At 42.3% G+C, this 24,494-nt stretch overlaps 1 protein-coding gene and 1 long non-coding RNA gene across 2 annotated transcripts; both read right to left on the bottom strand.

The window, feature by feature from the left end:
• Window positions 1-1,301: 1,301 nt before the first annotated feature.
• LOC308594921 lies at window positions 1,302-6,786 on the bottom strand. The gene is made up of 2 exons (XR_014011669.1): window positions 3,146-6,786; window positions 1,302-1,872 (listed from the first exon to the last, which is right to left on the bottom strand). It is a non-coding gene; the product is annotated as an uncharacterized lncRNA (long non-coding RNA).
• Window positions 6,787-8,707: 1,921 nt separating this feature from the next.
• PLRG1 (pleiotropic regulator 1) lies at window positions 8,708-24,097 on the bottom strand. The gene is made up of 15 exons (XM_081208425.1): window positions 23,951-24,097; window positions 19,332-19,438; window positions 18,180-18,322; window positions 17,413-17,466; window positions 16,101-16,194; window positions 15,180-15,270; window positions 14,885-14,986; window positions 14,397-14,489; window positions 13,949-14,098; window positions 13,756-13,857; window positions 12,769-12,871; window positions 12,082-12,190; window positions 11,753-11,892; window positions 10,482-10,675; window positions 8,708-9,235 (listed from the first exon to the last, which is right to left on the bottom strand). The coding sequence occupies exons 1-15, from the start codon at window positions 23,957-23,959 to the stop codon at window positions 9,176-9,178; spliced, it is 1,551 nt and encodes a 516-aa protein (XP_081064551.1). The 5' UTR covers window positions 23,960-24,097; the 3' UTR covers window positions 8,708-9,175.
• Window positions 24,098-24,494: the final 397 nt, after the last annotated feature.

The following is a 24,494-nucleotide window of genomic DNA, read 5'->3' as shown; positions in this document are numbered from 1 at the left end:
AATAGCAACACAGCTTGGATCAGACCTGTATAATAGTTATTTAAAAGGCTAACAAGGTGGAATAAGAGAGCACAAGGAAAGAATTTATAAACAGCTCACTGGGCAATCTATACCTCAAAAATTCTACTCTTGCATTCTAGTTCTCAGGTATTTAATCTTCCAAAATGAGTTGATTTTGTTGTTAAAAGCAGCTGCTTCAAAGTAGATACAAATTTTGTTCCTATCAACGTGATGTGCAGAATAAATTTATCCCAAAGGAGAAAAGTTTGTGGTTTGCGGAAGCTAGAAATGTATATTTTATGACCTAGTCAGTTCCTTATACAATGGTACCTCAGTTTAAGTACTTAATTCGTTCCGGAGGTCCGTTCTTAACCTGAAACTGTTCTTAACCTGAAGCACCACTTTAGCTAATGGGGCCTCCTGCTGCTGCCGTGCCGCCAGAGCACAATTTCTGTTCTCATCCTGAAGCGAAGTTCTTAACCCGAGGTACTATTTCTGGGTTAGAGGAGTCTGTAACCTGAAGCGTATATAACCTGAAGCATATGTAACCTGAGGTACCACTGTATGTGAAATTCTACTTTTGGCTCTTTCCCCCAGGTAACAAACCAGAAGTCAGGGAATTCCACCCAGTTCAATTTGGGCATGCCAGCCAGGTCTCAGCTGGGAAGTGTCTGGCATGCCTGAACCTTGCACAAAGCAGGAATGAGCCTAGCGCTTATAAACTGATGCACAGAGAATTCAATCCTGCTTTGCGCAGTAGTTCCCTGGACCCCAGCAGACCCCAGGTTTGTTAGGTGGGTGTTTCCACACACCTTGTCAAAGGTTGCCTGCCAACATGATAAAAATCTGGCACACTGGGCCAAAATGGTTCCCCACCCCTGCTGTTCTTTAAACAAGATGCCACCACTGAGAAATCTCAGCCAATCCAGTTCTAATCTGTAATTGTTCAGGGACATGGACGAGTTTCAGGTAGATGAATCTAAACAGCAGACCCTAAGCCATTATCACAAGTTGCAGAAGTCTGCAAAGTATGTTTTCCATGCCGTACAGTTGCCGCTGTTTCAACTTTTATTTCTCCAAGACCCTTTTTGACATGTAAAATATGTTGAATGGATCCAAGCCTCTTTCTATATTTACATCTATTTAAGAAACATAAAACCCATTTCCCCTTCTGGAAAAAAAATTCATATTCCGGAGAGTGAACTCATTTCCTGCATTATTTACATGTAACCATGACATAGGTCTGCACATGAACATAATAAATTAATTGGATTGAGTTCTGAAGAGAAACACACGCATGCTTCAGTAATTAAATTTTTATTTGTGATTAAGTTGCAGAGAATACACAATATTCATATTTTACTTAACACGCAAAATATTTAGTTTTGTTGCCCAATCTTCCATTAACAAATGATAACATCCCCACTCTAATCCGCACTGCATGTTTTCATATACCGGAATCCTGTTTTGAAGCTTTATGATCCTAATCAGTCACATAAAACTTGCAATTATGTTACAAGAAATTGTTTTCCTTTCTTATAGTTATGTACAATATTAAAAACAAAACCCTTTTAAGTCATGTTGGTAGGAAAGGAAATTTTACCCACTTAGAACAGTACATGCTACCAGATAAGAGGAAATTGTAGGAGTTCTGATTCCAATTTGAAATACACTTAACAAGTTCTGACTCTGAAGTAACATGGAGCTTTCTAAATTTCCACATTTGTATCAGTTAACAAAAGAGCAAAACATACAAAATGCATTCCAGATTTGTTATCTGACAGAAACTGCTAAGCACAAAAACAGGCAAGAAAAATTATTAGAGCCAACAGCATTGTTCTGTGCCAACACTTATTTCTATGGGATAACCAGCTTCATCTAACCCAGTGTTTCCCAACCGGTGTTCCGCGGCACACTAGTGTGCCGTGAGATGTTGCCTGGTGTGCCGCGAGATGTTGCCTGGAGGGAGGCGGGCGAGGGCGTTTGCTTCCCGGAGGACTTGTGGGAAGCCGCCCCTTCCCTGGGCGACACGCCGCCTCGCGACTCCGGAGTCAGTCCCGAGGGCTCTCGGAGGGACTCGCGAGCGACGACGCGGCGGCTGCGGGGCGCGCTCAGCCGGGCCGCCGTGCGCCCCCGCTGCAGCTGCCCGGCGTGGAGCGCGACGCGGAGCCGGCCGGGCTTGGAGGCGCCCAGGTAGGGCCGAGCCGGGCGGGGGCGGGGAGGTCTCGGTCTGCTGCGGGCGCAGGAGGGCGAGCGGGAGAGGGGGAGCCGTCGGGTCTCCTGGAAGGAAGCGAGGCGGCCTGGAGGGAGGCAGGTGAGGGCGTTTGCTTCCCGGAGGACTTGTGGGAAGCCGCCCCTTCCCTGGGCGACACGCCGCCTCGCGACTCCGGAGTCAGTCCCAAGGGCTCTCGGAGGGACGCGCGAGCGACGGCGCGGCGGCTCCGGGGCGCGCTCAGCCGGGCCGCCGCGCGCCCCCGCTGCAGCTGCCCGGCGTGGAGCGCGACGCGGAGCCGGCTGGGCTTGGAGGCGCCCAGGTAGGGCTGAGCCGGGCGGGGGTGGGGAGGTCTCGGTCTGCTGCGGGTGCAGGAGGGCGAGCGGGAGAGGGGGAGCCGTCGGGTCTCCTGGAAGGAAGCGAGGCGGCGGCTGAGGGGGGTGCAGCCCCGTCCCCAGCAACAGGCGCTCCTCGAAGTGAGGCCACAAGTCGGGGCTCGGACAGGGCCTGGAAGCAGCGGCTCCGGCTCTTGGGAGCGGAGAAGGGGACTTCGAAAGTGGCCTGGAGGAGAAAAGCCCCGATGCAGCGAGAGCGGGGAGCGTGCTGCCTTGTCCAGGCCTCCTCGCTTTGTGCCGTCCGCTGCCGGGAGCAGGACACGGGGGCTCCTCGTTCGCATGCTTTCCCGGGTGATCGGTGAGGGTTAGGGTTAGGGTTAGGGTCCCTCAGTCCCTCGCTTTGCTGCCTCCTCCACCCCCACCCCCAAAGCTTGGAGGTTCCCCGGCAAGGGGGAGGGAAAAAAATTGAAAACTTTCACTTTCGTGCGTCCCTCCCGGCGTGACGCTGCGCGCTGATGTCACGGGGCTGTAATGGTGGTGTGCCGCGAGATTTTTTTCATCAAACAAGTGTGCCTTTGCCCAAAAAAGGTTGGGAAACACTGATCTAACCAACATTCTTAAATCTAATTAATTGCATGAAGGGGTTAATACCATACAGTCCTGTCAGACTTAATCTAGAATTCTGGAAACAGGTAATCAAGTCTATTGTTCACCCTCAGTCTACATGTGGATCCAGGGTGTGAGCTCTGAGTTGCTGCCTATAGCTGCATGGCTTTTACAAGCCGCTCAAGTTTCTAGACCAATAATTTAGGAACTTTTGTCACTTTGTAACTGAACTAAGTTTTACTGCCTGTGCAACTTTTCTGAAGCACACAAATCTGACCTTTGAACCGTTTGTAAGTAAACCATTTTTTAACATACCAAAAGTGTGGGTTTTCCCCCCTATGCTGGAGGAAGAGGGAAACTTTGGAAACAAACTTTTAAGGGAACATTTTTGGAACTCACTTTAAAGGGTATATTTCAAAGGTCTAATAACCTATATTTCCATACTTTACTTTGCTGCATATTGTGATTTTAAATCTCTGCTGGGATACCAGAGTACTTGCCCCAAACTTGCATCTTGGCATCTAAGATTTGTCATTGTACCAAATTTGTTGCTGGCTTAGCAGTCCCTCTGCCATATAGTGCTATCCTATTCATGTTTACTTAAAATTTCTGCTGTATCTAATGGAGCTTATTTTCTTAGGTGTGTTTAGGATTACAGCCATAGGTGTTTCTAGAGGCATCCTTAGCTGGCAGCGATAATGGCTCTCCTGGCTGTGGTGCCAAACTATTGTCTGGGGAAATCACTGTTCTAATCACCACCTTCCACAGTGTGAATGTAAATAAGATTGTTGAAAATACTAATTAAAAGTTCAAATAAGTAAGCATTGTTCTCCAACACCTGCTCTTTGCATTTCCTCCCTCAGGCCTATATTTGAGCCACTCAGTTCCTCGTGAAAGCAACTGCTGACATTTATAAAATTATTAAAATACGCAGGAATATTATTTGCAGTTTCCTATTTGTCGTGTTGCAAGGGCCAAAAGCTTTTCTGCTTCTAAAACTTAATGAAATGTGTGCAGACTTGTAATATTGAATGTACCCCTGGAGTCAGTAATCTTGACCATATGAAGCTTGTTTTAATACTGGCTTGGTTTAAAAAAACACGTTTTCAATCTGAAGGACAAAGAACAATTTATGGAACAGCAAGGCTGCCCAAGATTTTTATACCTCCTATTCTTTCTAAAGTATTATAGGCTGAATTCATAAATGGTAACAGCTCTTCTATTATATGCCAACGGGACATCACTAATTGTTGCGACGGGAGCTCTGTTACGATCTGCTACAGCCAACCAAACAGTAAAGAGAAAGCCCACTGAAATCTTGGGTACTGCTATCACTCCAAATTTCTATGGCCCAGAATTCTACTCCAGCCTCCAAAACACAATTGGCTGATTCTATAAATTGCTGTGCTGGCAGAGCAGATTTCTCTGATACTAGGCCTTTGTTGTTATGACTCACAATCTGATCCTGACAAACGTTATCAGATTGTTTTATTAAAATGTGCCATGATGGTGCACCTGATCTTTCACATCTGACAGGTTTCATAATTAAAGCTGTTTACAAAGTATTGGCAAATGTTGACATTTGCCCAAGGAACTAATTGGCTGCTCACCATCAAGACTGAGTTCCTGGTCTGCACTTTTCTATCTTCTTTTAATCTCAGTTCACCCGTGGTGTTTGTTGATCAGTTGCAGACTAACTAACTGCTGGGGCTTGTTTAGTGAGCCTTTTAGGAAAACCAAGCACAAAGATTTTGCCTGAGATCCAAGGACCAGATCAGGCTCTTGTTTCTGGAGCAGAGTCCCAACAGTGTGTAAAAGGTGGTTACTTTCTGAAACACTACCATATACTGACTTGTTCAACAAAGTACAAAAGCCAAGCAGCAATTAGTTGAATGCTCTAGTCTTTCCAACTGGAATACAACCAATTTTAGTTAAAAACTAGGTATCAGATTGCTCAACATATTACAAGAAATTGTTTCATAAAGTATATGAGAAACCATGTGCATAGCCATTAGCACTATTCTGCAAATCTTTGTGCTACAGGTTGTGCACATATGATGAAACCGGGAACTTAGAGCATACTGCACGTTTCCACACGCAGTAGAATATATTTTTATTCTGGTTTTTCCCTGACATAATGCTCTGATGAGAAATGTACTATAGCTCTTCCATGAGCAGATGTTATCGTGCACATACAGGAGAATCCAAATGGAGCTAACCAATTGAGCAGCTTTTCAAATTAAGTCCCTGGCTGATCTTAGGGTGCAGCCATGGAGCTGTTTAATATGTTTTAATGAAACTTGCACACCACACCATAAATATGTCTATTTGGCATTAAACATCCTTAATTGTATTAACCCAGGGAGTTGGCACTTACACCACTGTGAAGATCATGGGGAGAAAATTAAACGCTATTTCACGGGGTCAAACTTTTGTTTAAATTGCATCATAACTACATTAACGCACACTTGCAATACCTAACTGTAATAGAACATTTTTTCCAAAATAGACAATTCATGTGTAAGTTAACACTAGCTTGTGGTTTTATGGGACTTCAGTTGATAACAACCAATATTACAAACCAAGTATTTCACTGGCAATATTAAATTTCTATGTACACAAATACGTGTCATATATAATCCTGTAAATGCTATTGGAACAGTGTAAGTGAAGATGTTGAAGATATCCAACCCATTACAAAAAGTGTGCAAGACTAGAACAAAGCACCTAAATGATACCTTAGGAGGGCTCTCCAAGTTGAAGGCAAAACCCGAAGTGTTATGTTGGCACACAGTGGTTTTTCTAGCAATTTGTTCCAATGCAGCCCCTTTCATCCTCTGAAAAGCTGTGCGCAAAGGTCACAAGAACCCCAAAGCAGGACTCAATGACGCGTGCAGAACTGCAGTCAGAAATAGGGCTGGTTTTCAATATTGTAATATATAACCAGCTAAACATGGTGATATACCAATATATCACAGTATCTGAAATAAGGAACTACGCCATAGCTGTCAACTTAGAGATTTGAAAATAAGGGACCAGCAGCCTTGAAAATAAGGGACCAGCAGCCAAAATAAGGGCCCTGCAGCCTCACCTGTTCCAGGCACTCCAGTCTTCCTGTCCTCCTGCAGTCTGGTCAAACTCATGCTGGTAGCTTCGAGAACACTGTCCAACCAACTTTGTAACCAGAGGTTCAACTGAATAGAATCTGAATCACATGCACCACAAGGCCTATGCAGCCTCAACTTAAGATGGCTCCCCGGCCTGGCTTTGCACTGCAAAGTTTGCAGCAGCACGTGCAACAAAATGGCATCCAGCATTTAAAAACCCCCTCAGCTTGCATTAATTAGCCGCACACAAGGCATGCAAGCTCCACTCCCCAGTCGTTCTTAGACTTCTTATTGGGTGAGCAACACAGCCAAGCAACACAGTTGGAGCCTCCCTCCTCCCTGGCTGGCAGGGAGGGAGGGAGAAGAGCTGCTTCCTTTGAAATTTAAGGGACATCATTTAAGGGACATCCATCAATAAGGGACAGCAGCGGGACATGGCGCTGGAATAAGGGACTGTCCCTTCAAATAAGGGACACTTGACAGCTATGAACTATGCAGAGGTGAACAGGACAATGTCCTGGCAACTGCTACTCATCATCAACCTGCTACTACTTAGGGGCTAAAACTGATAAATTATATTATCAATCACCTCATGGTCACTTTCAGCAGCAGGCAAGCCAAAAGACATCCTAACAGGACTTTTGGTTTTGGGCTTGGCTACCAGAGTGGCAGCAGTAACAGCACTGGCCTGTGAGGCCTCACAGTGGTGACAGGATTTGGCAGCAGAAGTGCCAGACAGTGGCCTGCAAATCCTTGTGGTGGAGACCTAGCCCGGGGGGGGGGGGGGCTTGTGGCGGTAACAGAATATTGCAATATTCTGGCAATGGTGACGGCAATAGTAGTGGCAGCCTGTGAGGCCTCATAGCCACACAAACAGTGGGGCTTGCGAGGCCTCGCCACAGTGGCAAGAAGTGGTGGCAGCCTGCAAGTCCTCCTGAGGGTAGCGGGAGTAAGTGGCAGAAGCTGGCAGCCTGCCTCAGTGAGGCCTTGCACACCACCTCTGCTTCTGCCACTGTCTCCTGCCACCACTGCAAGGCCTCACAAGGCACTGTCACCAGTGGCGTAGCGTGGGGGGTGCCAGGGGTGCCGGCCGCACCGGGCGCAACATTTGGGGGGGGCGCGTTTGGCCGGCCCTCCTCGAGGAAGCAGGAACCCCACTGTCCTCGGACCTCCTCTGAAGCCTGGCGGTGGGGCGGAGAGACCTTCTCCCTGCACCAGCCTTCGGAAGGCTGTCCTGAAGACTTGTGGTGGGAGCAGTGGCGTAGCGTGGGGGGTGCAGGGGGGCCTGCTGCACCTGGCGCAACATCTGGGGGGGCGCGGAAGAGACTCGAGTGCTAAAATCCACGGGTTAGGGGGCGCAAATTACTTGCCTTGCCCCAGGTTAGGGGGCGCAAATTACTTGCCTTGCCCCGGGTGCTGAGAACCCACGCTACGCCACTGACTGTCACTGCCACCGCCATGACAAGACCTTGCAGGCCATTGCCGCTTTTGCCACTACAAGGCCTTGCAGGCCACTACTGCCCCTACTACAAGACCTGCTGCTGTTGCCTACTGCTGTGGCGAGGCTTCGCAGGCTGCAGATTATTGTGCCAGGCTGCCACTGCTTCTGCCCCTTCCCCGCTGTTGTTAATTCTGCCACCTCCTGGCTGCTGCCACTTTTGCCACCTAGGAGGCCTGCTGGCAATCTGGCAGTCCCAGATTTGCATTCATTATGACTCATTGATGTATTTTGGATTGCCCAACATGCCACTGTTTGGTAGCCAAGCCCCAAACCAAAAGTCCTATTGGGATGAATTTTGGCTTGCCTGCTGATGAAACTGACTGTGTGGTGATTGATAATACTGTCATTTATCCGTTTTAGACCTCTTAAGTAGTATCAGTTGCCTGGACATTGTCCTGTTCACCTCTGTATAATTCCATCCTTATTTCAGACATTGTGGTACACTGCAACCTTTAGCTGGAGTTATTGTGATGGTGAAAACCAGGTATCACTTAGCCCTTACACACATTATGCTTTGCGATATATTGCCTGCTCAAATATTATGAAACAATTATCATGATGTGAGCTTCAAATCGGTTTTGGACCATATATCGATATATCGCCCAGCCCTAGCCAGAAAGCAAAATTGCTAAACCATCACATTCTAAGTGGAAGCATTTCCACTCACTCAGAAGACTCTCTTGATCTCAGCCAAAAAGCTTGTGTCATTTCAGAGCTGCTCTTCTACCTCGTCTGTAGAGTGTTAAAAAGACTTGTGTTTTAAAAGTTTTACAGAGAATCAAATAATAGACATTCATCAGAAAGCATTTTGAAGAGGTTGTTTCATTAAATTTTTAAGTAGGATTCTGACACGAGATGGTCAAAACCATTGCTCTGAAACAGAACCACACGTACAACATACAAGAGCACAGTTCTGCATTTTAGTTGTTAACGCCCAAGAACAAACTGGAAAAGAAATTTATATTTTATTGCATTACAGCTCAATGAAGTAGCACATTGTATTAAGGACATAAATCACTTTTACAATGGCTTTCCCCCCCCCAACAGTTTTACTATTTGGTGCCGTAGGATCAAGTACCAAACAGGAGTTTTGTTTTTTTTCCTCGGGGGAAAGAAGAGGGATACAAGAAAAGAGCAGGTGGGATTCACACTACCTTCTGCCCACATAGAATGACATGCACACACTGGGTGACTATGATCACCAGCACATTACCATTTTATTAAAAGAAACTTTCACTTCTTCAGATGTGCGTAACATCTGCAGCTGATTTCCTGGGATCAGAGAGGATAATATCCAAGAGGGAAGCCATATATAATATAAAAACTGCAAACTAAACAAAGCAATGACTTGAGGAGAGTTCAGGCTTTGTAGTCAGAGTCAGGATTATGGCACAGCTATTCAGGTGGATTCTCATTAAAATCGTTTTCGCTTGATGATTTCTGGTTTCCAGCTGACAGGATGAGTTTCTTCAGTCTAGAAATATTTTTTAAAAGAAAAAAAAACACATATTGGAATTCCGGCTTGTGTTAAAGTCAGAATGTTTAATAAGATCAGTGTCATTGAATTTTACTATGAAATCACACTCTTGATGAACTAAGTTTATTGATCCAGCTGAAGTTAAGAGAACAATATAAAAATATTGCCATCAACAGGAGGGTAAAAGTTATCAGTTTGGTTCAATATACATAACCATATCAATAAATGTTTATTATGGGTGGTATCCGGTGGCAGAGGAGGCAGCAGAACTGGAAACCACTGTGTGTTTCTTTCAACTTCTGCACACAAGCATTAGAATTTATCAATTAAAAGCCCTGGTAAAATAAGCCACTAATCCCATTTCACAGCTGGAGTGTAATATAGATCAATGCATCAAATGTGTGGAGATGACGACACAAGTAGATTTGTTTACTGGATCTACTATAATTATTTAAGTGGCTCAAATGCACGATACAATCAAGATATGCAGTGACAAGCTTTTGTTTAAAAGTAGAAAATAAAGCAACAGAAAATATTTCACAGTTTCCTTTGATCAAAGGTTCCCAATAAAAAATTCAAGAGTGATTTTCTCCCCTGTAAAACAAGCCTAGTTTGATGTACAGGGAAATAATAATGGACAGAAGGCTGCTGCCACGATAGTCTTAAGTTGGAGCAAGTAATGCAGCAGAACTCTGCACAACAGATAATAGGCTGCAAACCTACACACATGTAACAAGAATTCAGTGGGACTTTTTTCTATGCATAGGATTGTGCTCTAAGTGTCGCAGATAATCAGTGTGGCTAAGGAAATACTTGTCTGCTTTTAAAATGCAGCAGCCATCTCCAAATCCATACATCCTTTTGTAATCTTGTGTAACTAGTATCAAGCATTTTCTGCTCTGAATAAATGCATAGTACTTTCTTCTTTTTAACAAATTTTAAAAATCTACCCTGTTCAGGCTGAAAATGGAATTAGAAATCATTTTATTCCATTGTTGTTAGAAAGTTACAGGCAAGCAACCTAACTGCCCTCTATTTGTAGTGACTGCTTTTTTATTACATTTTCCCATCCCATGAGATGCGTTTGCTGCTGAAGTAGGCCGGCTGCACGAGCTAATGTGTAATCACTCTAGCAGTAAGCAGCGTTTAGGGATAATGCTTCCAGAATCTCTGTCCTAAGAGTATCTTAAAACCTAGTTTTATATATAAAATATGTGGCGAAAAAGAATACGATTCTCCATACCGCAGTATCATCCTCTCTGTAGACTTTAATGGTTTTATCAGCTTCAGCAGTAAGCAGCCTACTTTCAGACTGATCAAATGCACATGCAAATATTCCAGATTCGCTGTCCAATGATCCAGGCTGTACAGCCGCATGTACTCTCTGGAAGTTATACCCAGTTCTCCAGTCCCAAAGATGCATCGTACCATTGTCAGCTGAAAAACAAAATCAGTGTTACACATGCTTTACAATTCAATATACAGCCCAAATTCATTTTAATGTTTTTATTATAACCCCCCCCACTTACTCTATGTAATCGCAACAGCACTATCAGCACAATCCTATACACATTTACTCAGAAGCAAACCCCACTGAGTTCAATGGAGCTTATTCTCCCAGGAAAGATTCATAGAATGACAGCATATCAGTTCATCAATTAGTTAAACTTGTGTTGGTTTGCAAGTAGTTCTGAAGCAAGTATACTGTGCTTTCAGATGACCCATGCACATGTCATAGTTGGCATCAGTTTAGAAGAGGCATTTCGTCTTACATAAGATAAATGGGGGATGTTTCTTAAGATTGTGCTTGCCATCTGCAGTCTATAGTAAAACACAGGTGCCACCATTTAAAAGGCCCTGCACATCATCTCCATCAAATGTCAGATAAAGTTGGGATTTGGAACAAGAATTCTTCCAGTTACCACCCTCAACATACTTGGACCAAGTTCATTTATGGCTCTAAACCAGGCATCCCCAACCTTTGGCCCTCCAGATGTTTTGGATTACAATTCCCATCATCCCTGACCACTGGTCCTGTTAGCTAGGGATCATGGGAGTTGTAGGCCAAAACATATGGAGGACTGAAGGTTGGGGGTGCCTGCTCTAAACCAAAGCTTTCCAAACTAATTTTCTTGGTGACACATTTTTTAGACATGCATCATTTCACGACACAGTAATTCAGTTTTACTAGCAAACCAGTGGTTTAACTAACCCCTTTCTAGCCACGAGAGAAGCAGGGAGCATTCGTGCGACGCCAACACACTAATGTGTCGAAATACAATTTGGAAAGCTTTGCTCTAATTGTTAAAAACAGTATTTTGAGACCCAAAGCTCTTTCAATGCTAGTGCTATACATTTGTGGAGTCAATCAAAATGGACTGGTGACCTCTGAGCTATTCAGTGTTTCAGAACTGTCTGCATAAGTCAGCCCTGCAGATAGCATGTTACAGTAAATAATATGGGGGGGGGGAAAGAATTGTTCCTGTTCAAGCTACTTCTAAAATTCTCATTTACCTCCAGAAACCAGAACTCCATCTGAATTCACAGCTAGTGTATTGATAATAGCACTATGACCAGAAAGATTCTGGATAAAGTTTCCATCAGGGAATTTCCACTGTTTGATGTTATCCGGAGACCCAGATGCAAACGTGTACCTGTAACAAGGTGTATGTTAGCAAGTATTGGAAGTTCAGTTAACCAAAGACTACTATGTCTGATTAACAATTTAATTTACCACTTTCTTCAATAATATACATTGTTGCAGTTGTTGTAGTTATAATATAATATTATTATATGTATTACATTACATTAACAGGACAGGAAAAAACCTGAAAAAATCTTACTGTCTTGGGTGCAGTACTACTGCTCTTACTGATTTCTTGTGATTGGTTAAAGTGACCCGTGTTTTTCCTCCCACTAAGTCCCAGAGTCGTATAGTGGTATCATGACTTCCTGTAAATACAAAATAATAACAACAATAGATTGTAGAAAGGCATGTGGATAGGATAAGTATCTGAACTGCCTGTATGTTAAAGAATCACACGCTCCAATTTTGTTATACTTCCAAGTTTCACAATTACAACTCTACTTCTGAGAATCCCTGCAGAGAAGGCATCATCAAATGCATCAATGTTACCTTAAATTGCATTTCAATGTCTTGGGGGGACTTAGGATTATCCAATAGTCAAACTTTCAAAGAGCCAAGGTACTTCTTTTCTGAAAAGGCCTTCTATCTGCTGTATACACGTTTGTAAGTAAATAGATTCCTATTGGTTAGTGAATTACCACCAACACATTGTAAAAACTCCCACTGCTAGTTTCCAGTAAAAATCAAGCAGCAAAATGGGCTACATATTCTACCATCTTCAATTCACAACATCGCTGCAAATCAGTTGCCTTCTGGTTCTCAATATGTTTCCAAAGGGATTCTGGGAACTGGAACGGCAGTTTTCCTCCCCTATACTCCAGCTGACTGTAACAGTGAATTGCTGGATATGCTGTATGCATTTGGTAAACAGCTTCCACAATACCTGTGATGATCTGTGGTTCTGCTGCTTGACACTTCACTGTCGCCACAGCATTTGTGTGTCCTGCCAATGTATGCACACTCGCTTTTGTCCTCACATCCCAAATCTAGGGAGATTAGAAGCAAATTAGAACAGATAAATGCACCATCCACCATCAAAACCAATGACAAAAGTATGTATCACTCAGGTCTCTCCTGATGTGGAAGGCCAACTCTTCCTCTGCTCACCTATTAGTTCCAGTATTACTTGTTAGCAGCCTGGCCTTTTATCATCAAACTTCCCTCATTTTCTTGTGAACTTGAGCCCAGCATTTAAGAATTACTGCCCTAAATCATTTCATAATTTGTGTATTCCGCAATGGCTACTGAACTGTAGCCAAAGCAGTAACTCTTAGGCCACAGGAAGCCTTCAAAAAATTTAACTCATACAAAGGTATCTGTTACAACCCACCCTAATGCCCCTGAAGATAATGAAACACATAAACTAGGATGGAAACTGAAGCTGTCGGCCAAGTATTAAATGTTCACTAAACTGCAGGCAGGCAGGAGGCATATATGCCTTGAAGAGCTGATTCACACATGACATTTTTCCTACATTGTGACATTATTTGTATTTATTTTTAATGGGAATAAGACAGAAGAACACAGAATTGTATTTTCCTGTAGCAACACATTATTGACAAGCAGGTATGCACACATATATTCACAGCATATATCACATATGGTGGTATACCCCACTTTGCCTAAACAGAGACTATGTCCATGTAAGATACAGGGAGTGCCACACATTCCTGCTCAAAGGCCAAGTTTCAGTCTTCATTGCGTGATTTAAATCTGACCAAATCACATACCCTAAACCAGGGAGGGCAAGTAGGATTTGTACCTTTTGAAATGGAATCCAAATTGGCAAGAGACAGGAAACCTGTTTAAGCATTATCTTACGTAAGAAGAGACAGATCTAATACATCACAGATCTATCTGTTTTACTTACACGTGCAGTTGAATCTCTGCTACATGTCACAAGCACGTCTATTGTTGGATGCAAATCCAAGCCATACACAGCACTCAGGTGGCCATGGTAATGCCTAATAACCTACAAATCAAACATATTTCAGTTAAAACAGGATGCTCCATGAATTAAATTACTAATAAGATTTCAGCTGCTGCCAATGTGCTTCGCTTACCTTATTATATTCAAGGTCCCAGCATTTCACCTGTTTATCTTCTCCACAAGAGAAAAGGTATGGACTCCGTCCACTCACAATTACACCCCGAACTGTACTAATATGCCCCGTCAAAGATAGTTTCAATTTGCCGCTAGCAAGGTCCCAGATCTGAAGCAAGAGAAACAAATGTTTTGATGATCTTGCAAAAGTTAAGACATCAAAGACTGTTCATTCAATGGAGTCCAACATCTCAAAGACCTAAGCAGCGTACAAAATTAATCTCTAAACAGAATTATAAAGTCTGAAAATTCAGTTTTTTATTTAATTCCAGTTCCGGTACACTGGTGCAACTAAAATTCTAGGTAACAGAAAGAAAGATGGGCAATAAATTATGCTGGTCATGAAACACTTAAAATAGCATCAATGGCAGCAGACAGTGATTTTTCAGTTCTTTGCTATCTCTTACCTTTATGGTTCGGTCAGCAGAGCCAGTAACAAACCACTGATTTCCTGGTTCTACTGCAATACATCTCACCCAACCTAAGTGTCCACTGATAACCTGCAATTGTTACAAAATGAGATGGATTGTTATAAAATAAGATGGATGGCGCGGGTGGCGAGGCTTCGGATTTTCTCGCACCAATCAAAGCCCAGCTCCCTTCCTCCACAGGGCAGGGAGAAGCCAGGAGGAGGGAGGGAGGAGGTGCCGTCGCGGTGTGGGGGAAATGGCAAAAAAATGGTGCAGTCTGAACGATCATGCCAATCCAAGTGGCGATTCCAAGACCGTCCCAGATCCAGAGGGCAATTGGGCCTGATCTGGCCTTATTTTGCTGACCCATGCTCCAGACTGCCCTGGAGCAGAAGTGGGGGTGCTTGAACCTAAAGTTTGAGCCTGCCAGTGCTTAGCAATCAATTTATCCTGAGATTCATCCTTGCAACTTATTTCCTACTTACTCTGTACAGCTTCCATGGGGGATGCCATTGTGGTTTTGGCATTGTCGGAGCCTTCTTTGCCATTAATGCAGAATTTTTGTTCCCACCAGCTTCCATCATAGCCTATAAAAGGAACAGACATTTCAAAACTACACTCAACAAATATTCCATCCCGCCCCAATAAGTTTCTGCTATCCTTATATGGTTATGCAGTGTCATTCTGTCACAACCCTATTCCCGACAAAGTCACTGTTAAGAATCCAATTTGGTAAATTTACTGCATCTCCATCAGAGGCTTTCAATTAACGGGGCTTACCAGAGTCAAACCTGGAGGCTGTGAGCGCTCAGGAATTCCAGCATGTCTGTATATATCACCAACGCTAGAAGCAGTTCGATTTGATTCCATTCTGGAAAGGCAAGGGGAGTGGATGTGAGGCAGAGAAAGTGAAGATACATTATCCTACAAAGTGTTAGCAGATGCTTGTTTTTTCAGTCGCTTCTTTTCAAGTAACTGACAAAATCTTGTGCATGTAAATGTAAAAAATACAAAAAGTGTCCTTAAAACAGTCCTGTAAGGTTGGTCAGAATTATTGCTTCCATACTGCAGATGAAGGGCTGAGGTTTTGAAGAGGCAGCCATTTAGGCTGCAAACCTAAGCACGCTTACTAGGAAGTCCTTCTGAATTGAACGGGACTCACTTATAAGTAAACATGATTAGTAAACTGCATGGTTAGTGGGTACAGGTGAAATCTGAACCAGGACTTTGTGGCTCACTGCTCAAATCCTTGCAAACTAGCTTTTACCAGAAGGTCCCACAAAGACTTCACTCAAAAATGGAAAAGAACTGAACATATGCCGTTGTCTTCACATCACTCCCTAATCCAAAGCTCCCTTTTTCATCTCACCTCCACACAGAGGTAATCAGAACTAACAAAAAATTGCTGATCAATTGTACAAGGAAAAGGCTCCCACAGTAATTCCGATCCATCTCATCAGACAACATTCAGTTCTTAAATTTCAGCAATTTAGAAAAACAAATGAAGCTATATCAATGAAAAAATCCAAAAGCTCAGTTTCAGACTGAACACATTATTCTGTTTCCATTAATACAGATTTAAATAGCTGTTCTTTACACTGCATTTTCCATGAAAACTTCATCAGCTAAAATCATCAGTTAAAAACAGTTAATCATTGGTTAAAACACAGAATAATTTTACTTTTAACGGAATGTAATTACTTGGACTGAGAAGGTGGCAACGCCACAGCTAATGACTGAGCTGCTGATTCACTAGGCATCCTCTGAATTTTAGTGTCTGCAGTCAAAGCCACTCCTTTTAAAAGAGAAAATACACACAGTTAAGATAAATCTTAATTACTTTTTGTTACCAACTAAATCCTGATCAATCTATTCTTGCTGACAAAAGCCATCCCTCAAAACCTAGTCATTATTGATCATATGTATTTAATTCTACGGATCTAAGGATTTCAGTTGATTTAATTTTACCTGACTTTAACAGGACTAAACTGGCTTTTAAAATTCAAAGAGTCCATTTTCTCTCTTTGGAGCAGGTTGAAACTATAATTCAGGTAAAAAAATATAACTCGTGATACTCTGGATACCTAAGTATACTGGACAACTTGTAATGCTCTTTTGGACACTTTAGATACTTTAACAACAACTTAAGCTCCAATGTGTGTGTGGGGGTGTATGTATGTATATATATATATATATATATATATATATATATATATATATATATAAAAATTTGAGTTTAAATTATGAAATTATTAGGTTCAAAGTGTTCCATGAGAGAAATACTCCCTGTTAATTTTCACTAAACAGCAGCACAGCTAGATATGTTAAGGCCCAGAGGCGCCCCCCCCCAGGAAAAATGGGGGGAACACATCCCCCAATTTTCCAGGACCATCCTATCTCTTAGCCAATATCCAAAGATTTAATAACCAAATGTCTAAGAGCAAGTGCATCTCCTTCATTTCAAGTAGTGATGGAATAATGAAAGATACTTAACGATTTCAAAATTTGCCCAGTGCACTTCCACTATAACATGTAAGAACTCATTAGGTAGATGCAAACCACACTTCAGTAAACATTACTTGTGTAACTTGCATGTATAAGTTGCACCCAATTATTTTTGGTATTGTATCCTCTAGCTTCGTTAAGAGACAGTGACTATCAAGCACTGCATCATTAGTGGCATCTTCCTGGGGAAAATATACCGTATTTTTTGCTCTATAAGACTCACTTTTTCCCTCCTAAAAAGTAAGGGGAAATGTGTGTGCGTCTTATGGAGCGAATGCAAGCTGCACAGCTATCCCAGAAGCCAGAACAGCAAAAGGGATTGCTGCTTTCACTGCACAGTGATCCCTCTTGCTGTTCTGGCTTCTGAGATTCAGAATATTTTTTTTCTTGTTTTCCTCCTCCAAAAACTAGGTGCATCTTGTGGTCTGGTGCGTCTTATAGAACGAAAAATACAGTATATACTAAAATTGCACTCAATTTCACCCAAATAGTTTGTTCAAAATCTTACCAGGTCCAGGGGGATATGGATGTGTCCCTGTTATCAAATATTCATCATCATCGCCTAAAGAGCAAGAGATTTGTTGATTATTACTTTAATAAATATTATAGTAAACAGATAATTACTTGAATTCCTAAACACACCTTTGTACAATTTTCATTATAATTTCCACATAACAAGAACTGCTGGTACTGTTTACCTTGTAAGCACATGAATTATGAGCTGCTTATACACTTAACAAGAAACTTAGGAATTCACATTTTCCCACTCATTCTTCTGACACAGTGGCATTTATTTCCATTTTTGTTTATTTGAGTATTATTAAATGTCTTGCTTACTATATCAATAAACCATTAATAAACACAGTCAGATATAAATATAATTAATAATAACATGTTCTGCACTAGCAAGCTATACTTAGGATAAAGATCACCAGCTGCTACATCATGGCAAGTCACAGCTCAGGCCATGTGCCAATGCCACTGTCAGATACACAAAGACTTTCTATGTGAAAGAAGAAGAAAAACTTCAAAGTCTTCTGACGTGTTGTTCTATAAATATTTAATATGCACTTGCACATGCCAAGTCTTTGTCAACCACATGTAGGCTGCCTTGGGTCCATGACAGAAGAAAAGGAAATAAAGATAAAAAAATAATAATCCAGGGTCCTCATTTGTGTAACCACATTGTAACTGAAAGTGCAGCAAAATTCTTTCACTGCAAGTGCGGCCCAAATGTCTATACTCAGGTTTATACAATTATAACTGTAGCCATACCTTGATTCTGAAGATACTGCTTATGTCCATAAGAATCAATCACACCATGGGCACCCTTCTCTCGAGCATTTTCTTTCAATACAGGCATGTGAAGCACAGAACCGTACTCTGTACGAAGTTTAACGGCCATCTTTACTTTGTGGCTGCGTGAGAAAACACTTTAGTACATGTATATTTTTGATGCACTGTATTATCATAACAAACTCATGCTTTAAGTAAGATATACAATTAGGAGTTCTGATAACAGTTCTGATGTTCTTGTGGAGTTATATTGGGATGCAGTATGCTAAGTATTTAGATAAATATTCCAGCAAACAGGAATGTTACAATTTTCTAGATTTTACTACACCCTAGGTGTTCAAAGGGTCTAGTTTATAAAGGAAAGCCCTCTATTTAATGGGCTGCCCAGTCAAAATCCAGGTTAAGGATAAATAATTCTAAAAACGGAGAGCTAGGGCCTCCCCCTTCAACAGTTAGTACCTGGACTACAGGCTGAACAGGCACACAGATCACCTGGTCACAGTTATTCCCACTATAGTGAGATTGTACTGTACTATAGTGAGATTAAGTACTGTATTGTACTTAATACAGTGCCATGCTTCTGAGACATAACTTCCCTTCCTCTCCTACCCCCTACAGCTTCCACACACTGCCCAGATGTGCTACAGAGGGTCCACAAACTTCCAGAACAGGTTTTGGGGGTTCCAGAAGGCTGCAGAAGGGGGATAGTTCTGCACCAATGATATCTGTTCCACTGCCAGGAGGACGCAGTTCAGTTTCTAAGTTTGCATCTGTACACCTGAACTGGCATACAGTATACAAATTTTAAGCAAATCTGCCCCTTCTGTTTTTGTTGTTGTTTTTTGACGGTGCATTTTTGACTATGCATATCCCACCAAATCTTTTTTGAAACTTCAGCATAAACTCAGCTGGTGATACAAACACAGGATTAGTTGGGTACACAGCCGAGTTTTAACTTCCTCCTCCATCACTGTAAACACAATCCAATGTTGATTCTAAGCCCTCAAGAACTAGTTCGTTTCAAAATAGAAACTGTGATAATATGGAATAGGGTTGCTGAGTAATGGATTAAGATTCTAGACTGGTTCGTAGCTTCAAAAGTACCAATAGCTTACTGGCAATCCTCCTTACCTCCTATCATCCAATGATACTGGTTTTGCATTGTCAGCCACAAACATGTCATGAGTTCTTTTCAAAGATCGGAAAACAAGGGTATGCACAGAGTGCTTTTGTACTTCCTAAAGGAGAGAAAAGTTTCAGACACATCTTTAGCAACACGTATTTCATTAAAAATGCTCAACAAACATTGACGAGCACTGACACACACACACACACACACACCATGTCTATTCCTCAAGTCCTTTGCACATGTCAGATAACTCAAGGAAGGTTCTCATTTCTCCTGATCTCTAGAGTAGACAGAAATCTCATACCCTTCTATCTGATTCAAACATAAACACTATATGAGAAATCAGCCTTCTCTCTCCCAAGTCAGAAGAGGCAAATGGTGAGAGTCTTCATAACTTGCCAAGTTTGGGAGTAGACAGAAGAAAACACAAAATACTTCTTTCAGGTCTGAAGTTCAGCATGATGACATGAGAGACCTTTCCTTCACCTAAAGCAGGGGTGGCCAACTCTCAAGAAACTGTGATCTACTTTCAGAATTAAAAACTGGCGGTGATCTACCCCCGTTTTTGGGGGGTTCAGCTCAAAGTTTTTATGGGTTAAAAATATAGCTTTTGGGGGGACTTCCGTTTTTTGGGGGGTTAAAGACAAGGGACAAAGGGGTAAAGTCATTCACAAAAAGAGCGCTATGAATGAAAACAGCAACACAAAGAAAGCTCCGTCTTACCTTCCAGAGATCAAACAACAATGGAGGGCGGGACGAGGGTGCGGGGCAGGAGTCAGTTTTAGCGATGCTAAGGAAAGGGGACCAGAGATTGACCCCGATCTAGCAAAACCTCGCGGGGATCTACCAGTAGATCGTGATCGACCTGAGCATTGTATTTGTATCATTAAAATTTCAATGGGACTATTTTGAGCATAATTGAGTTGGATACAATTCACTGTGTTTAACTATCTACGGTAAGTATGTATGTACTTAATACATCTTTACTAAATAATAATGTTTACTAAATACTTTGTTTTGGTGAACTTCTTTGGTATGTATTTTTAGCTGCTTGTTAACATTGTTATGCAATTCTAGTTTTGTTTTAATTTACAGTATATAAAAGAAATGTGTCCTAGAAATAAACAGAAGTACAACAGCGACTAAAATGTACAATGTTTTTCAAAATAGTTTGCAGTAGTATGTGTGCTTAGAAAAATATAACCCATAAATGTTACTTTCACTAGTATTGTGATGTTCTAATTGAGTCCAATAAAGGGTATTAGACTAACAGTACTTATGCATACATGGCTAGCTTGACTTTATTTTGTTCTCCTTTAGAACAAGTGTAGCTCATTTTCCCTACCCCCATTCAAAAAGAAGGCAAAGTACCAAAAACAAATGAGAAAAGGGAGCATAGCTCTTGCCCCCATCCTAATAAGTACCTGTTTACTCTGCAACAGAATCTGCTAAGTGCTAAAAACTATGACTGAACTTTCCAAATGAAGTATTAAGTTAACTTTCTTCCTTTCCGGAGTGTCAAGATCAAAGACATTAGACTAATGCTTTGGTCAAAAGTCTGTTTTCCATCCTAGGGTGAACTGGGTGTAAATCCAAACATAAAAGCTCTGCACTTCCTTTCTGGCAAGTCACCTTTCATATACATTTAGAGGCCAGAGTTCCCCTAAATTTATTGTCATTGTAAAACTGGATAAAAACAAACAGAGTGAGGACATTATTTACAGAACATTAAACATGATCCATTAGCTTTCTGCACGTCCAGTCAGAGAACTGTTTCTCATTTTTTGTTGGCTCCAATCAACTATTACTTGCTTGGTTGATCAGGCTAGCATGCTAATGTTAATACAGAGGCCACATTAAACTGCTTTTTACTATTATCCTACACTGGGAAGCCAATGTCAATTACATTGGTGGTGCTGGAATTTCCTACCTTGTTTATGTGACAAAGCAGCTATGACCAACAAATGATGAATAAAAGACCAAGGAACTGATGCATGCTCGAATGCAGTGGAAGTGGGGTGTACACATTTGTCCCAGTCAGTTATTCCTTAACAAAAGCACCTACTAAACCCATTCGCACCCAAAATCATATATGGATGCATGGAAGTATTTGGGTTCACACATGAAACCCCAACTACTTTTAATAACAAAGAATGTTATTCAGTATCATGCAGTCATTACTTCAATAGCCGTTCACCATGCAGATGAAACTGTTTTGCTTCCATACTCCATTACACCATAAATAAAATCTCTGCCTCTTTTAAACATCTTAACAGCAATTTTGCCAACCTGATTTTACTCTCCAGCTAGGAAAATGGGCACTTGCATTTACTTATCCTATCCTTCATTCTCTCTTCTCCCTTAACACTAATGTTCTGTATGCACTTTGTGCTCCCCAAATCTCTTTGCTGGCCCATGTTGTTTGGGAATGACTCCCATGTTCTAACACACAGAGAAATTGTGGATGTAGAGGCTGCATGTCTGTGAGACGTGTCATTCATATTCTTGCCACTTTGGTGAAAGGTGCATTATGCTGTTTATCCTACAAGGCTCTGTATTGGTTAGAGTTTGTGCTTCAAGACAAGCTTTCAAACTTTTCAGGGCTGCAAAATGAGATACCAAATCTGACATAAATGGACAGCTGTCAGGTGCACTGTCCCTCTGCCATCAAACCCAATTTGTGCAAGACCCTGCACAGTACTACACCCACAGCTTTTGCACCCATGTAAAGTTAAGACCTCTGGCTGCACTGTTGCAAGATGGAGACTAGCATTCCTGTATTAATGCAGGGCCACTTAGTTGGCATCCTAAGCCACAATTTGGCTTAACTTGACATGTGAATGAGACCAGACCAGTACCTTTAGTACTTGGAAAGAAGGGTCTGAAACCTAGAAGCTGGCGGTGATCTGGATAAATAGTAACTTAGTTATAACACAAACTTCTTCCCCTGCTCTTCACTTTTGTCTGAGTGGTAGCAAAATGCAGAAAAGCTAAATATTCTAGAACTCTTTGTTCAGTTAATTCATCCACAAACATGGTTTATCATGGGATAATTATCTCACATGGGCCCCATACAAGCATAACCCAGCATGTAATAGCAGCATCCCTCTATGCATGTGTACAGGCAAGATGGATACAACAGTGTTCCACTTCTTATTGCCTGACCTGTGTTTTCAGTCAGGTATTTGAGGAATAAAAAAAGAACAGCACTTGGGCAGTATGTGTGTGCCTTACAGACAGCTTATTTTACAAGGAAATAGATCTGGAAATAATTGCAGCTTTTTAAAAAAGATTATGAGCATGTAAGCACAGCACATCAATAAAGCTCAGACCAGGCACAAGGATTTCCCAACGTTACTGCCCCAGTTTTAAAAAAGAAAATGCAGTTTTCCTGTCACTTTCCATGAGTAAGCAAACAAAAGTTCACCAAGTGTTATTTATTTTTGGGTGTAGAAAAACACCTTTGAGGGTAAAAAAAAACTCAGTATCCGAGGAAATGGAAAAACATTAACACTATGCATATAGCCTGTACTGTCAGCACTGCTTATTATGGATGTAACTCTCCATGGTCTCAGATCTTTCTGGTTTCCTAGTCCTGTTACCAAAGATGCTTTTTAGGTCTGGGAGGCCTTCTGCATACAAGGCATACACTCTTCAAATGAACAATTTTTTCTTACTCAGAAGATATATAAAATTCTTCAGTCTTTATCACGAGATGAAGGTAAAGCAGCAGCAACCAAACATTCCTGCATCATTCCTAAATCCAGAACCACCTGAGAGCCCTTTTAGCTACCTACTATCGCTGATGGACGTTCACTGGCATGTTTGAATGCCAGAAAGATGGGCTAGTTCGTGTACTGATGGAATCCATGAAGTGTTATTTCTGAAGTGTGATTAAGTCTACTCAACACTCATTTTTTTATTAAAAATATATATTTGATTTTTAAAAGGTACACGTAACAAAAAACAATTCCAAATCCAAATACAGTACTGAGATTACTCTGAATCTCCTGACTTCCCCCATCCCTTCCATGGGTCCTAATGATTATATTTACAACTGTGTATCAATATTTACCCAAATTTTTGTCCTAAATTATCCACTTTCTGTTACTTGACAAGTGTGATTACAGTTTTGCCAATGTTTTAACCTGCTTACAGTGGTCTTGTAAATAAACTATAAACTTTTCCCATTCTTGTCGTCTCGATTTCTGACCTTCCCAGTTAAATTTTTGCCATTTCCACAAGTCAACACTCGTTATTGATCTTTTCCATGACTACCTTCACGTTTCACGCTTACTATATGACTGCCTGTAAGACACCCTGAATGTGTGAAAACCCTCCTCCAAGCCAACATCGGGAAGGCTTTTGAACGCAACTCTCCAAGCTCCTCACTCTCGCCGGCACACACAAGCTCCGGTTCGACCCTTTCTAAGGCACAGCCGGCGTTGGAGGAAGGCAGACCCAAACCGAAGACAAGCAACTGCCTCATCCAGCTGATTTCAAAGGGTCTAATTTTCGCGCAGCTGAGCCCCCCCCCCCAAAAAAAAAGCGGCGCGAAGGAGCGAAACGGCCCTCAACTCGTCGCGCCACGAGCCTCGGCAGTCCCCCCCCGCCCTCTTACCTCCACCATGGTGCCAGCCTCCTCAGTTACAACCACCTGGTCATTCAGCGAAAACCGCGGCAAAACCGACGCCGGACGCAGGCCCGTTAGCAAGAAGGCGCCACTTCCGGTGCTTTGCCTTCGCCGCGCCGGAACTGACGCGCTGTTCCCTCTGCCGCGCCTGCGCGGGGTAGCGTTTAGGGCGGAACCTCTTCGGTTCCACCCAGTGCCTGGCGCTCGCTTGATGGCGTCACTGGAGGGCTGCCCGCTCGAAACGGGAACCCCGCACGTGGCAAAGGGGGCTGAGAACCGGAGAGAGATGAATTGATGGCTCAAGTCAGTGTGGCGGCAGCCTCATGCCCTTGCCGTATGCCATCTGCGCCTGGCTAGAGAGCGAGTCCCCGTAGGACTTGCAGGGAAGCGCGTGAGAAGGATGCGCTTCAAACCCCCATGTTTCTGTTTCTCTTCCCATTAGCCATTCTCATAGAAACACCTACGGGACGTCACGCCTTTCAGTGATTTTATAATCAGGAGCTCTGAAACTGAAAGCCACAGAGCCATAGGA

The sequence above is a fragment of the Podarcis bocagei genome, assembly GCF_964188305.1.
Source record: "Podarcis bocagei genome assembly, chromosome: 9".
Taxonomy (NCBI): domain Eukaryota; kingdom Metazoa; phylum Chordata; class Lepidosauria; order Squamata; family Lacertidae; genus Podarcis; species Podarcis bocagei.
Note: the sequence above shows the minus strand (reverse complement) of the source record. Positions and strands in the feature narration are given on the sequence as shown.